The sequence below is a fragment of the Taudactylus pleione genome, unplaced genomic scaffold (genome assembly GCF_031769625.1).
Source record: "Taudactylus pleione unplaced genomic scaffold, aTauple2 ptg000678l, whole genome shotgun sequence".
Lineage (NCBI taxonomy): Eukaryota > Metazoa > Chordata > Amphibia > Anura > Myobatrachidae > Taudactylus > Taudactylus pleione.
In genome coordinates this window covers 3,324,434-3,341,367 of record NW_028285080.1, presented here as the reverse complement: position 1 = coordinate 3,341,367, position 16,934 = coordinate 3,324,434, and the positions used below count along the sequence as shown (strand labels likewise).

Here is a 16,934-nt window from a genome sequence, read left to right as displayed (position 1 = left end):
GCAAGGGGGTGCACAGGGAAACAAGATTGGGGAAGGGAAAAAATGAAGAGGAAAGAGGCCTCTACCTGGTAGCATTTACATATTAAAGGGGAGGGACTGAAACAAGAGTAACATGGAGTGAAAATGTAAATGGGAGTATGGGCTACTGTTGAAAGAGCTATGATTTAACTGATGGTCTTTAAAGAATGGGCATGTTGTTAGGGAGAAATTAATAATAGTATCAATAATAAAAAATAATTATTGTGGTCTGAGCCCTGGAATATGTCTATAGAGGTATACTGCCAGTAGTATTAATGTTAAGTAAGAAAATGGTATGTGTAGTATATAGTGTTAGATGAAATGTGTCCTGGCGGTGGGTAACAAATAGTTGAATTGTGGTTGAATGACATCATACAAAGAATATACTGTAATATAAAGGAGTGAAATGCAAACAATGTAAAAAACATTAAGCCATGAATAGTAAATGTAACCCGTTTTTATTATTTAAGTTACAGTGCTTTAAAAAAGGAACTGACAACGTAAGTATATCACTTAGGGCGGAATTAGGGGAAAGGAGGCTGTGTGATGATTGAGAAGCAGTGGTGATGTATAAGGGGCTGGGGGAGTTATTATTGGGAGACTGACCACAGGTAGGTGTCCCTAACCTCTGGTACTGGCAAGCCAAACAGTCAAATAGTCAATTGATAATATCCAATCCTGTGGCTCACCTGTCTTTTGTTCTTCTCTATCCTCGTTCCTCTGGATCCTCTGACTCCAGACTCTAATCCTATGAGTGCTGGTGGTGCACTCAATGGCATGGTCCCTGCAGTGCTCCCTGGGACACCCACGATCAATGGTGCCGGCATCCCGTGAGGACATGGGTCCTGGGGCAGCTATGCACTCAACGGACCGCGTGACCTCATGGGATCTTGGCACCGCCAGCACTCAGAGGAATAGAATCCAGTGTCAGGATCCAAGGGAACAAGGATAAAGAAGAACAGAAGACAGGTGAGGCACCAGGACATTTAACATTGACTATTAAATTTACTTCACATATTGATCCACATGATTGGATATTATCAATTGACTGTTTGACTTTTTGGCTTGCCAGTACCAGAGGTTAGGGATGCCTACCTCCGGTCAGTCACCCAATAACTCCCCAGGCCACTTAGACATCACCACTGCTTCGCAATCAACACTCAGCCCCCTTTCCCCTAATTCCCCCTGAGTGATATACTTACCTTGTCACTGTGACTTAATAATAAAAAAGGGTTACATTTACTATTCATGGCTTAATGTTTTTTACATTGTTTGCATTTCACTCCTTTATATTATATTCTTTGTATGAGGTCATTCAATCACAATTCAGCTATAGACTATTTGTTACTCACAGCCAGGACACATTTCCTCTAACACTATATACTACACATACCATTTCCTTACTTAACATTAATACTATTGGCAGTACACCTCTATATTATATGGAATAGACATATTCCATGACGCAGACCACAATCATCATTTTTAATTATTGTTACTATTATTATTGATTTGTGTCAAGTAAGGAGGGCCTTGGAAGCCTTCTTTTAGGTCTGCAGCCAGCTTCCTTCACCCAGTGTTTTTTCTTGAGCACTAGCAATTTACTTTTGTTTCAACCATGTTGTTAGGGAGCTTTTGAAGCTTTGCTGGTGGATTGGCAGATTGACTATAGGAGTGAATTCCATATATGTGGAGCAGCATAGGAAAATCATGGAGGCAGGAGCGTGAATAGGCTGTCTGTGGGAAAGCGAGTCGCTGAATTAGGCAGAGTGGGGAAGGTGGACTAGATAGATGAGGTTGGACATGTACAGTAGAGGATGGAGGAGATACTGAGAACATTGAAAGAAATGGTGAGCTTGGGTGAGGGACTGAATGTGCTAAAAGTAACTTTCTGATTTTGCAGTAAGTAAGCAGCTTCATTACATGAAGCATTGAAATGCATTGCCCTATTCTTCATCCATTTCTGTGGCCATTTCCTAATGAGATAAGAATTTTCTTAGGTTGCCAGAAAAAAACGTACAATCAGAATATTTATTAAATTATTGAAGAAATGTTATCGAATATTAATATGTAATCAGGTCTTGTGTGGACAGAATTAATGCAATACACATAAAAATAATTGTAACAGAAATGACTATAAGAGTGTATTGTGTAAAGAATAAATTGGCTGCTGTACCCACTGGCTTGTATGGCTTGTAATAATAAGCACATAAACATGAGAAGGCTTTCAGAGCACACACCAGCCTGCCAAACTGCTTCCCCAATGCTATGAGGGGCCTCTGCCTTTCACTCGCTGATAAGGTTAAGTATGTACAGTACTCTAAGAATAAAATAGACTTGGGAAGGGAAAGTTAAACAATGCAAAATACATTATATATATTGTTAGGAAAGGAAAATGTTGCACAGCTCATATCAGTATTTTACACAAGATGATACTGTGCACTTGTACACAGTATATATAGGTGTGTGAATCTTCAGATGGCATGTATTTACTTGCTAGGTGAATGAATGCAATTAATATTGTCTGGCAGTGGTTTTCATTTCTAAATATATTTGGTATGAATCCATTTTCCCAGACAGAACACTAAGTTTGGAGATGATTAAAAGGGAGGAGTAAAGTAATGCAATAGCCAAACTGTTTCATATATGAGGATGTAAAGAGAGAAGCGATAAGTCTGATTTATTAAATAGTGTCTAATCAAAAATAGATAAATCAGTCCTATAAAATAGCAGTATCCATTTAGTGATCTGAACATGAGAAACATATAACGTGAAATGCATCATCCATAATAAAACAATAATTCTTAGACAGCTGAATCCAGTCAGGTGTACATACTGTATTGGTTTACAATTATAAAGTAGGTCTGCCCATTTCATAGCCTTAATGTCTGGCAAGTGCTTAGATATTTAATGCATACAATTGTCGTTGTCGTGATTTTCAGTCGAGTACATTTCTTGTTAATCTGTGAAATCTACCACAATTTATTTAGGAATGATGTTTTTGTATGTAGTTATCAAAGCTATGCAGTTTTTAGACTGCATTGTAGAGGAAACATAACAATATTGAGCCAGATCTAGAAGTCAAGAATGAGAGTTTGTATGTTCTACTCATGCTTTTGTGGGATTCCTCAGTGTTTTCCAATTGCTTCCTACAGCCCAAAAACATACTCTTACTGGGTTCTACAGTGGCCTCCATGCCCAGACACCTATTGCAAGAAGCCACTTTGGCACCTCACCGTGCATGTGCAAAAGAGAAACTACTGTGTGCATGCACCATCTTCCCCCATGTTCCCATGCTAGTTCTTATGCCACGACCTGTAGGGTGGAAAAGCATCAATGTTGGGGAAAAAAATGTTTTTCATTGTAGGTGAGTCCCCCCGGTAGTACAGTGCCCTCCTGCCATGCTTATAGGCTTACCGTAGTGATTCATTTTGGCTTTTGGCTTTCCCTCACATTGCTTAGGAGGCACAATTGCTTGTTTGCTCTTATCAGATCTGGACAAATAACCTATTTGTGTACACCAAGAATTAAGCTAGCACCTTATACTGTAGCTGCCTTTTTCATTTTCTCAGCTAGAAAAGCATTAACATTTATAAGTGTTCAAGTGCTTCCATGGTGAGAACATGCAAAATGAAAAGTAGTCAGAAGTCCAAAACCAAATATCAGAGTGGGCGGCAAACTGGCAGACCCATAAAAAAGAACACTCGATACATAAATATACAATTGTAATTCTATCTGTAGGTAGAACATATTACTGTTGGATTGCCTGGCCTGGTCTGACTTAAATTAACTTCCATGCTACCTGGTGCATTAGACAGCAGTAGGGCCAAGCATACCTATATGATTGCCCATGGCTCACGATTGTACACCAAAAGAAGAGACTCGCCAAATGCAAAACAATTAGATGTGAAGAATATCGGCATGGGCTGCACACAGGGGATTTTTTTCTTAAATGAAATTTAATATATTGTCGAAATTAGACAAAACCGTCTGGTAAAATGTAAGTCCATTACATTCAGGATAATAAATGCCCTGGGGTATATGTAATAGGCTGCGGCTTTGAGACATCAGCGAGTCCCGTGCGAGACTGCCAGATGTTTTAAAGTAGCAGTCTTTTAATAGGCAAAATCAACCTTGTTTTGCCTACTAAAAGATTGATACCTTAAATCATCAGGCAGTCTAGCACGGGATTCACCGGTGTCCCAAAGCCACAGCCTATTACATTTACCCCAATAAAAGAATGAATATATTCTGATATACTTGAATATTCTATAGTCAAACCAGGCAAATCTATGGTTTGGCTGCATTATAGCAATGCCCAGGGCATATATCATTTAATGTATCTCCATGCACTGATCAAAGAATGTAACTGTCAGTCCTCCTGCTGATACTTTGAGCAAGAAAAGAATTATTGTCCCAGCTCTAATTGCTGTCATATGTTTATAGGTCATTGTATAATGTGTAAAGAAATAGGTCAGATGTTGCAGCACAGCCAGAACATATTGAAATAATGTTTGGTTTAGAGGTTTTGATTTTTTTAAAGAATCTTTTAGCACCTGATATTATCTAGTTAAAAAGGTTTTGCTTATTGTATGGCATCAAAATTCGGCAGTATTTTCCCTGCATACAATAAAAATATATAATTTGAACACTTTGCATCACAACTGTCCCTGTGCCAATTTTAGCTGGGTCTTCTACTAAATCCTCATGAAGCCCAATGTGAAGGTATGTATTGCACATACAATAAGTTGTCAATTCAGAGTCGTATGCAAATCCATTTTGCAGCGGGATCTAGCCATTTTTGTTAATGTGCCTTTTTTGCACATTTCTCTATGGAAAAATAAGAAGTTTTTAATTTGCTTTATAATCCAATGTCTTGGGAACATGTGTAAAGGGTTGCAAATAACACTAGGAGACTTTCAAACATCGCTGTTAGGAAAACATTAAATCCTAGTGGTAGTCCAAAAATAAAAACTACACTTTAATAGTGTATATTTTACAACCATACAAAGCCTTTAAATGGAACCCACAGGATATCACTCACAGGATTGTGGTTTTAAGGGCATGCTAAAGTATTCATGCATGTTTAAAAATAATATGGGTGAGATTGGTTATAGCAAGTTGCAGGGTACTTACAATACATATCAGTATTTTCTGGAATCTTTTAGGAACAACTGAACATAATTTAGTTTGATAATATCTGGCCACTAATAAGAAATCATCCACAGGTCATTACTGTAAATTATTTGTGCAGTTTAACCAACATGGCTAGAAATAGTAATATACTGTATACTGAAATTTCTTGTTTCTACAACTCTAAAAAATATCTCAAATATTCTATAAAACTACATAATGGGCCTGATTCAGAGTTAGGATCAAATACAAAAGGAGCAATTAGCACCTTTCCAAAGCCATGTTGCACAGAGGTTGGAGCCCATTTAAATTGTACAGAACAGCAGAACCGTAACTAGACTTTTTGGTGCCCTGTGCCAGATAGAGCATTGGCGCCCCCCCATTTTTTAAATAGTGACATAAGATAGTGCACCTGAAAAAGGGCCATGGCCTCCTGGGGAAGGGCTAGGGAGGAGATAGGGGAGGTCAGGAGATGCTGGGGATAAAAGAAGAAGCTACAAGTGATAATGATAATAAACAGAAAAATGAACAGGCTCAAACAGCGCCCCCTGCCCTGCGGTGCCCTGTGCCATGGCACTGGTCGCACTACTATTTTAGCTGTTTCTATAAATTTTAAAGAAATCCAAAACCAAAGCAGAAAAGAACCAAACATTTGAGGGTGGTTTTGCCAAAACTAAAACATGGGGGTTTGCGCACATCTCTAGTTTATACAGTAGTAGAGAAGCGGTTTCTCCTTTTTTGATTTGCTCCTAACTCTGAAGCAGGCCCAAGCGGTGTAAATATATTCTGTTCTTCCAGTGTAGCTCCATTACAAATTCAATACTTTTAAACCAAATTGCAGTTTACATTTTATAATTTTGATGACTTTGTAATTACTACTTTTAGAGAATAATCCAAATAATTGAAAAAGCAAATTTCCCACTGATCATAGAACAACATAATAAATAGCTTCAAACACAAAAAAGGGACAAGTAAAAATGTATGATGCCTCCTCACTGTCATGAATAAATTCAACCTATATGAGACTAAAGAAAGAAGTATTTTAGGGAAAAAATGAATGAAGAAGTTAGTGGTTTTAAGTAGAAGTAGGTTGGACTTTGATGTGATGGATTTACAGTTTCTACTAAGTGTACTTTCCACAGGATTCTCAAATGAAGGCACAAACAGACTTTCCATGGGCAGTTTCAAGGGCCAAAAATTGAATGTGCACCTTGAAAGGGTTTAGTACTTTAGATCGACTTTCACCATGTTATTATTTATAATGTCGACATATTTTCGCAATGTTGACATTTCATAAGTCAACATTCTGCCCATGTCGACATTTTCCAAGTGTCAACATTCTAAGAATGTCGACATTCTGGTATCACCATTATGAATGTCGGCATTGTGACTGTCAATTTCGTGACTGTATATATCATGAAATGTAACACTATGACAAGTCAATACATTGGACACCTAAAAAGATTGGTGTTTCTGCATTTATATTAAATAGCCTTAGAGGCAAACTTGCGAGGATCTCAGACTAACTGTATACAGGGGCATAGCGAGGGTGGTTCCAGTGTAGCACATGCTCCAGGCGCCGGAGATCAGCCATCCGATGAAGGACGGAGCATCTGCTGTGGTGAGCCTGAAACACATAAAGAAATTAGTGCCTCCAGACAGGGGGGATGCAGTGAGCGGAGTGAAACTTGTGGCTCTGTCCTCACCACACCCCTTGTATGGACAAACTGATCTTTTTATGTGCTTCAGGCTCAGATCATCAGCAGGTGATCTTGGGCGCTCTTCAACAGTAAGGAGGGGGAGAGGATATCTGAGTAAGGGTGAATATCTGTGTGGGTAAAGGGAGGGGAGCTTTGTTAAGTGGAAGAGCTGTGTGTGTATGAGTGTGCGCGGGGGTTGGTCTGTGTGAGGAGAGGAGATCTTTGTGAGGGGGAGAGCTGTGGCAGGGTTTGAATGAGGGGCATTGTCGTGTTTGTTTGAGAGGAGGAGATATGTGTGAGAAAGGAGAAGATCTAAGTGAGTGGGGAGAGCAAGAAATTTATACACTGTATGTATTTATATATACATTAATATGTAGCCCCGAGGCGGTACTTTGCGTAGGTGCTAAACGGAAGGGATGAAGGGTGGAGCCATGGGCAATAACAAAAAGGAGGGAGGAGGCAGTCCCCTCCCATCATCACCTCGACCTCTGAGGTGGGTCCCACCTACCAACCTGACCCTGATGTCAGCTGGCCTGGTTTCCATGGAGGAGAGAACAGGGCGTCTGTATCCCTGCTGCTGAGGGGAGGCCTGAACTGGGTGCTGATGCTGAGAGCCTAGGCTGTGGCACCCATGACTGGGAGAAACCTGAGTGGTGAGTCTGGTGAGGTCATATCTGACTGCTCTGATGCCAAATGCCAATAAGGGGCACTACTGTGGCATGTGTATAATGGGCACTACTGTGGCATAATGTGTAAAAGGGTCACTACTGTGGCATAATGTAAATAAGGGGCACTATCGTTAGGCATAATGTGAATAAAGGGCACTACTGTGGCATAATGTGAACTATGAACATTACTGTGGCATAATATGAACTGTGGGTACTACTGTGTAGCATCATGTGAAAAAATAGCCAAAACTGTAGCATAATGCAAATTATTGGGTACTAATGTATGGCATAACATGCATTGTGGCCATTATTGTGTAAAATAATGTGAATAAGGGGCACTACTGTGGCGTAACATGAATAAAATACACTATTGTGTGGCAAAATGTGAATTGTGGGCACTACTATGTGGCTTATTTTTAATTGGGGGAATTACTCTAGTGGGTTGGAATATATGTAGCCCTCCATGTCCTAGTTTGATACTACCCCTAATGTTTATTTTTATTTCCCTTTAATTTGCCCCTACATGCTTGACACACCCCCTACCTGGCACACTGGGGGGGTGGGGGGGTGGTAGCAAACACATGCTCATGGCACCATGGCTACATGCTACACCCCTGACTGTATATATTAAAATGAAACACAGTGAGAGACAGGATAACATCAAGTAAACCCAGAATATTTTAATAATTAAAAAAATGTACAGCTCACTATTGTCAGAAGAAAATGACTGCCTCTAGTTTAAGCAGCACTTACAAGACATAGAGGAATATTATTTACCAATCATCAGGACTTGGTTTTGATTATTATAATTTCTTATTACCGCATATCCCAGTAAGAATTAATTACATTTCTCATGAATTACCAAAAATCATGTGCAGGTTAAGGGGCTCTTAGAGAAACCCATCCTTGCAATGTGTAAGAAATAAAGTGATCACTAATGCACTCACAAAGGATGGAAACAGTCGGCGCTGATTGCCTTCTAATTAAGAAAATCAATGTTTTCCTTAAAACTGGCTAAGCAGCTGTTCAAGAAATATAAAACTCTGCAGTTTTATATAAATAAACCAGAAAAGGGAAAGAACACAACTCATGAACTGCGCTATGCCAGTGTTAAATATAATATATAAATATAAATTCCAAGTGCAAGTAGATCAAATAATGATACATTTATTAAAAAAGTGGTCGAGCAATAAAATAGTATGCATATACAAAAATGCATGGGTCCCAGTATAACAATCAAAGACTATAAAAATCTTTATGTGTGAATATAAACCACACATTCATCTCCTTATTATGTAGTGTCCAGAATCCGTCAAAGCTGGAGAGGAGGACACAATGTTCTTTATAAACTGTCCGATTGCACTGCACAAAAAAAGGATTGCTGTTATAAATAGAAAAGTGACCACAGTATTCACTTAAATAGGGGAAGTATATAGCTAATGTCAGCTGTATCCACATCAGTGCATGGAGAAGAGTGTAAATTCTCACCCACTAATCAGAGGTTGTCCCGGTGAGAGTCCAGTACACCGTTTTTGTTAAGGGATATACACGCTGCTTACCCTTGCAGCGTTGGTGTGCACCGACGTCTCTACCTGGGTAGGGCAGGTGGAGCCCGATCAGCTGTATATGTCAGATTGGGATTGGCGCTGATGGTAGAATTGAGTTAGCACTGATAATATACTCTTCCTTGAATAGAGCGGTCCTGTGTCGGTAACCGTAGAAAGGCTGTTTCTGGGTCCCTGCTATCACTATGCTAGTGATTCCAAGTTAATTCCAGGCTATCTAACGCGTTTCTTTACACGCAGGTAATTTCATCAGAATATTTTAATGATTAAAAAAATTACTACCTCTAGTTTAAGCAGCATGTACGAGACATAGAGGCTTATTTATCAATCATCAGAATTTGGTTTTGATCATTATACTTTCTTATAACCGCACATCCCAGTAATAAAGAATTAATTATATTTCTCCTGAATTTACCATAAATCATATGCAGGGACAGGGGCTGTTAGAGAAACCCATCCCTGCGATGTGTAAGAAGTAAAGTGATCACTAATGCACTCAATTTACTTCTGAGTTCTGACCACACATGTGCTTACCAAACACACGCTATTGGACATTTTGTGTAATGTAGCCCATAGACTACATTGGCTAACTCTGGCTAACAACATCTAAAGATGGCATTAGCTACTGGGGCCAAGCTCCAGAACACTTTGCATCCCTGAGCTGAATGCAGAGCAGTTTATCAGGTGCCATAGATATCTATGGGGGCTGCTTTTTCGATCGAAAACAGGGAACTGCGGCAAATATTGAGAGATCTGCTGTAGTCCTCCATATATACATTCATGAGGTGCTTAATATTTGTGAGTAGCTACTGAAAGCAACGGTTTCCATAATATAGCTGATATAAACTGACCTTGAGCTGTTGGCTTCCAATCAGTTCCTGGATGTTTGTCACCTAAGTTCTCTTGTGTATTAGCTGCTGAATCCTCCCATGACCAGAAGCTGTTTGCACCTTCACAGTTGTTACTAGTATTGTGTTTTTGTGCTGCATTAAGTGTGCAGAGTAATGTTTTTTATAGTTATGACATTTTAATATTGTTTACTATAGAAATTACAGAACAGAGATAAATAAATAGAATGGTAATTTGGTAACATGTTTGATTAAATGCCTTTTTACTTTGTCGAAATAATTGCAAAATGCATTTCTTGTAAATGTTCCCACAGTTACTCATACATCTTTAGTGTAAGCACAGATAATGACCATACATTTGATTTTAGCAGTCCCCAGATGTTGCCCAATTCTAAACCAAATAGTCTTCTTCTTTAAAGTCAAGTTGAACATGCCTTCTCTATACAGTAGCTGGAATGTGTGGTTGTGGCATTGTTTCAGGACATGCAGTTCTACTTTATGTTGTTTTAAAAGTAGTTATTGCTGTAATCAGTAAGGCAGCTAGTGCTATGCTCCTTTCGGAAACTTAGTGACAGTAATAGTGACAGTAATTTGGTGTGTAACAAAATTATTTATATTGTCTTAGCTAGTCACAGTAAAAAAAAACTAACAGGTTGTTTTTTTGGTAATGCAGAAAAAAAATATTGTAGAGAATGACAACAACAGTGTTAGCCAACAAACTTCAAAGATACTATTAATGTTCTATGATATTTAAATAAGAGAGGGGTCAGGATGGATAGAATCCAGTTTGTAACAATCAACAGAGGTCAGTTCTCCCTTCTTCTGGGTTCTAAGTCTATTACAATTTCTTCTATCTGGGCTGCTTTAATGTCTTCCATGTTCTACTGTACATTATAGTTCAAGTTCTGTGTACAATGACCACATATGTGCTGTATGAACAAGAAGGGTACTTGCTAAAGATTACTTGCATATTATATAACCTTACTATTAATATTAACTCTTGATGAGAGTACATGTATAACTTTTGTCAATTATAAAGAATAATCGCTCTTGCTCTCTCTCAAGCTCTCTCTCTCTTTTGCTCTCACTCCTAACCACTCACTCTCTATCTCTCCCTCTCACAGCATCTCACTCTATCAATATCTCGCTAATGTTTTAATAAAAACATTATAAAGGATTTCACTGTATGCTTTCAAAACAATTTAACCCCATCATCTGATGGATTTTCTACAACTTACACGGTGTCATTCTCTCTATTGAAAAAAATCAATTGAAAATAATTTAGTAATGAGTACAGTCTTCATAAATGTTTTAGAATATATATTTATTAATAGGTAAGAATAATGAAGACTATACCAGGTTAGAAGATTTAACAAGCTTATGTTAATTACTGAATCTTAGATCAGCTGTCTCTCAAATTCAGTGTTGCCCACAGTTCCATGCTCACCTGTACAGTTTCTTCTCTTGCAGTGTATTTTCCAATTTGAGTTTTTCCACTAATGTAGATGCCTATAACAGGAAATAGTTTTCTTGTTTCAATTTCTTGGCCATCTATGAATAAAGTTGCATCTTCTTCTGTAACTAAAATTCGTATTTGATGCCAATTTTCATTAAATAATATCTGTTTTAGGGAAAAGGACAAAACATTTTTTTTCAAAGTTAATAGTTTTTCATTCTTTTAGAGACCTATATTGCGTTAAAATAACATTATTTATCAAGTGCCATATACTTTGAAATTTTCAATTTGACCTTTGTCCCAAATATAGTACATGGTTCAATGTACACAAACTTTGTTTAAGGCAAAAATATTCTTTAAAATATTGTATAAAATTACCTGCAGGTACACCTGTGTGTATAAGGTGTATATAAAATATAAATGCATTCTGTATTTAGATATGGGTCTCATTCCCAAAATATTTCATTATAGTATGCAAATATTCCAAAATATGGAATATTCCGATACCCAAAATACCCCTAGTTCCAAGCATTTTGGATATGGGAGACTCAACCTGTAGTATGAATACTGTTTTAACAGAGACCAAAAGCAGCTTGTTTTGAGATAGCCAGTGTTCCACATGAGGTAAATTAGATTCCTGCACATAGAAGCTGAACTACAGACTGAGGGAAAGTCAGTTATAAATGGAAAACTGTAGTTGCCCCGGAACTGAACCTTTTGGAACTTCAGAGCCAATATTAGATGGCTTGAGCTAGATCCAAAGAATGACACAAAATGGAATTGAACATTTTAGCTCATATGTCCTCATACCTGAACGCTGGCGTTTGCTTAACTATATAGTCACTGGTGTAACAGTGTCCTTGGCACTTGGAGGCAAGGTCTCCAAATCCCCCCACCCATTGGGTCTCTCCAGGTCTCCTCCGTGCCCCCGGAAGAATTAATTATTCTAATTTAATTTCTATTTGTAACATGCTACTAATAAATGTAAATTTATTATCAAGCCAGTATTTTAATATATATTCATCTCTTAGAGTGGGTACACACCTAAACGACTGGCAATCGATTTGCCTTCACCCTGGACATCGCATGATTGCATGATTTAATGAATGATGGAATGATTACTTGTTCCGTCCTTCATTAATATGTATGGCGCCGCATGTGATATCATGTGACTGGCTGTGCAGAACAGCCAATCACACAATAACGCATGTGACCATGGGAGCACGCAAATCAGGCATATACACTACACGATATGCCCGATATGACATTCCGATTTGGTTAAATCGGCCAAATTGGGTCAATATCGTGCAGGTGTGTACCCACCCTTAGGCTCAGTATTGGAGGTTAAGTAATTTTTTCTATAATATTATTAGTTTAACTCATAACAGCTGCTAATGTAATTGTATGTTTATTCTTTTTATGAATCAAAATAAAACAAGCACTATATTAGAGGAAAATGTAAAAATTCCACAATGTAGGCATATTCCCAAATTAAATGGATGGTTGCAAAGACTACAGTAGGTGTCAGGTTATGGCCTAGGATCAGTCGTTACTCACCCCAGTGCTGGCTTCCCCTGATCCCTCGTATGGTCAGATGTCAAGTGCGGCAGTGAGTGGCACGCTGAGCATTATGCCTAGGGGCCATGTGGAAATCCATGAGCTGTGCTGTGCCTTGGTTGCTGTGGTTGCCATCATGGACGCAGCCATGACAGTCCTCATCACCTGACTATCCTTTTCCCAATGGTAGCATGGTGGTTGTCAGCTAACGCTGTCTACCAATGATCTGCTACCTCAGGGTATATAACCAGCCTCCGGACAGCAGAAAGTTGCATGTGCAACATTGTCGCTACCTTGCGTATATTTGCCTTCACCTCGTTCCAGGTTCCCTTATCGTGATACACTCGAGTCTCTAAGTGCCAATCTCCTTGTGCAACAGTGCGTCCGAACATCTTGCCTGTGTGCCATCTCCTTGTGCAACAGTGCGTTCGAACATCTTGCCTGTGTGCCATACAAGTGCCATCTCCTTGTGCAACAGTGCATCCGAACATCCTGCCTGTGTACCATACAAGTACCATCCTCCTTGTGCAGCAGTGCGTGAAAACACCTTGCCTGTGTGCACTTACAATTACAAGTGCCACCTCTTGGTGCAGCAGTGCGTCAAAACACCTTGGTTGAGTGCAGTTACAAGTGCCACCTCTTTGTGCAGCAGTGGGTCAAAAACACCGTGCCTGTGTGCAGTTACAAGTGCCACCTCTTTGTGCAGCAGTGCATCAAAAACCCTTTACCTGCGTACAATTGCAAATACCAACTCCTTGTGCAGCTGTACATCTTCCTGAAGTATATCTCTTGGGCCATTGTTGTATTATCTCTATTCCCGTGGGTATCGGATACTTGACCAAAGGGCCGCAACCTGCCTGCTGGGTGCAGCTTAAACCCATATCCCGCTTGGAGGGGTCACTGGTGAACACCTCCCAGCAGGTTAGACTCCGCTCCTTTGATCAGGTTTCGCCAACATTCGATATTCGTGGATGAGGAGATCGTATATACAGGCCCCACGCCTCCGATTTCTCCCTCAACCCAGGACGTCAGCTTTCACCCCCTCAGTAGGGGAGTTACGTAAGTCAAACATGACACTAGGTAGTGTATATGTACGTTTGAGGGCAATATAGTGCTCATCCTCAAAAATAAAAGCATTACAGGTCACATTTTAGCAGTTTTGGTACTGAGACTTAATATTTCTAAATAAAGTTAATTCCTTTTCGCTTGACCTTTATTCTGCTGCCACCCTCTTATGGGATCAACAACAGGGGGGGATCTTAATATTAAGTACATAATGTTTGGGTTTTAATAGTTGAACTCTATCAGCTATAAAGAGTAAAATCTTTAGGCAAATGTACAGTCATGATGAGAACAAATTCACCAAAACTTGATGCCATCTTTAAATAACTATTAAAAATCTATTTCCTACTAGTATCAAAGCCAGATAATTTGTGATTTTTAATTTGTGATTTTTCTGCTTATATTTTATATATACAGCAAATGAGCCAAATAATGTACTTGTGTAATTAATGGAATATACTGTATGCTGGCTAGGGTGATCTCCATATTATAGAAGGTTATCTGCATACAGAGTAATATGTACAGTAAATATTTGATGCTTATGAAGCTCAATCATGGCTATTATATTGTACAGTTAATAATGTACTGTTAGCTACCTTAACTCCAGGTTTAACAAATGTGATAACTTGTGTGTCATTTGTTTGGCTGGTTGTCATAAATGATAATGACTTTTCTTCTCCATTTATTGAAACAGCAGCTTGTATGGTGCCATCAAGAGCAACTATTCTCCACAAATCCCATTTCTTCTTGATTTTAAATCTCTGAGTGGATACAAAGACGTAAGAAGGAGGAAGACCTTCTGGAAAAACATTTCTATAAAATAAAAAAACATTTGTCAGATTCTGAAATAAAAATAAAATGTAAAAAACATAATTCTTTTGTACAAATATGCAATACTGTGTGCAAAGTAAACCCATCACTCAAGAATTTTCAAGAAAAATGGAAAATAAAAAAATATTTGCTGCTTTCCTTGAAAATATCATATATGTATATATGTATGTATATATAATATATATATATATACATATGTATATATATATAGAGAGAGAGAGAGAGAGAGAGAGAGAGAGAGAGAGAGAGAGAGAGAGAGAGCCTTCCAAGGAGAGTGGAAACTGTTATAACTGCAAACTGGGGACCAGCTCCATATTAAAGAATGTGTATTTGAATACAGTGTCATTACAGTCCCTGTTGGTGTAATGGTCAGGCATCCGAATACTTTTGTCCATATAGTGCATGTATATATATATATATATGTATATATATATATATATATATATATATACAGTATATATAAACAAAATGCAGTGGCACTCCAAGACTTTACATCGAGTCAAACATGTATTACAATTTCCAACGGTTCAGAGCCTATTGGTCCTTTTTTCAAGGAATACAGAAAAAAGGGCCAATAGGCTCTGAAACATTGTCCATCTATCATCACACATTGCTAGCAGAGGGCACCCAAGCCATTATTTTATGATCTTTGGAGTGCCGGATCATTCACAAACCCGGCACTCCTTTAAAATCAAACAAATGCTCTGGTGTCCTCCAGGGTTGTGAGTCCCAGCCAAATGTTGAGAATCCAATAAGGAGGCACTCTGGAGACTTTGCAGCACACAGTAAAATCATCCTTTATTTCCTACGTTTTGGGAGTTACCCCTTCGTCAGGGACAAGCAGAATGTACATAGAATACTAACACAACATTTAAATACCCTCACCAATAACCAATTAACACTGCTGATCATCTCACCTGTGGGATGCCAGCCGACAAGATCCCCAGCAGCGCGGCCAGACAGCACGTCGCCATCTGGTGATGTCATCAGCCCTTGCCCCCTCCCCCCTCTCCCGTGAGCGCAATCCCTGGTTGCCAAGCAATCAACAACAACTTATTAATGCATGTTAAAAACTTGCAACAAAAAACATTACAACCTGCATTAGCAGCACCTCGTTAACAACACATGCAGTTGTTTACAGCTACATTAACTAAGCATTATTGCAAACAGCTGTGTTTTGTAGGCATTCTGGTACACAGCTCTTACATGGGACATCACATTAACTACATCACTCCCCCTATAGCCAATTGTGAACAAAAGTTCGACCCCTTGTCACATTAACTACAATAGGCTCCGGGCAACTATACCGAACAATACAATACAAAATGAAGAGCAGGGGTAAAGAGGTAAATCCAAATATTGAGCCCCATGTATGTTTCAATCATATATCCCCAACATTACATTACATGTTACATTACCCAAAAACATACAAAGCCACAAAGCATCTTTACACCAATTAACAATAATATCATTACTAAAAACACTGTAATCCTAAGGTTTCATTCAAACCCCTGGGTGCAAGAGTGCCCAGAGTATGTATCCATGTGGATTCATTTTGAAGCAAACACCTGCCCCTATTACCTCCACGTTTTAAGAATGGCACATGGTCAATGATAATAGCCCTCAGGTTAGACACGCAATATCTAGCCTGTGAAAAATGCCTGGCCACTGGCTGGTCACTCTGACCCGATTCTATGGCTTGATGAATCACACTTCTGTGCAGTGCCAATCTCTCTTTATATTTCCTCTCCGACTTGCCCACGTAATTCAGCTCCCACAGTGGAATCTCTATATGGTCAGTGGTTAAAGCTAAGACAGAAGGAATGAGACTTTTTGTACCATGGGATTAGTCTCTCAGATTATTATAAAAACAAACAACTCCCACATGGCTTCTGAATTAAAAACATGCCCACTATTGGAAGATACAATGTAGCATTCTGCCAAAGGTGGATTGCTATTTTGAACAAGTGCTCCACGGATCTCCTATTACTGGTGATAGAGGAATCCACTAGGGAGCTTAACTCTATCAAAGAGAAGCTGGAGACATTTGAAAAGGACCACAAGATCATATTTACCTATGATCCCAAAAACAACTG

General features: G+C 38.9%; 1 protein-coding gene across 1 annotated transcript in view; it reads right to left on the bottom strand.

Moving 5' to 3' along the window:
• Positions 1-16,934, bottom strand: part of COL21A1 (collagen type XXI alpha 1 chain) — a 344,603-nt gene that overhangs the window by 181,744 nt on the left and 145,925 nt on the right. The window contains exons 5-6 of the mRNA XM_088455921.1: positions 14,604-14,820; positions 11,380-11,553 (exon numbers count right to left, since the gene is read on the bottom strand). Coding sequence (XP_088312047.1) covers positions 11,380-11,553; positions 14,604-14,820 — 391 coding nt within the window. The remainder of the gene's footprint in view (positions 1-11,379; positions 11,554-14,603; positions 14,821-16,934) is intronic.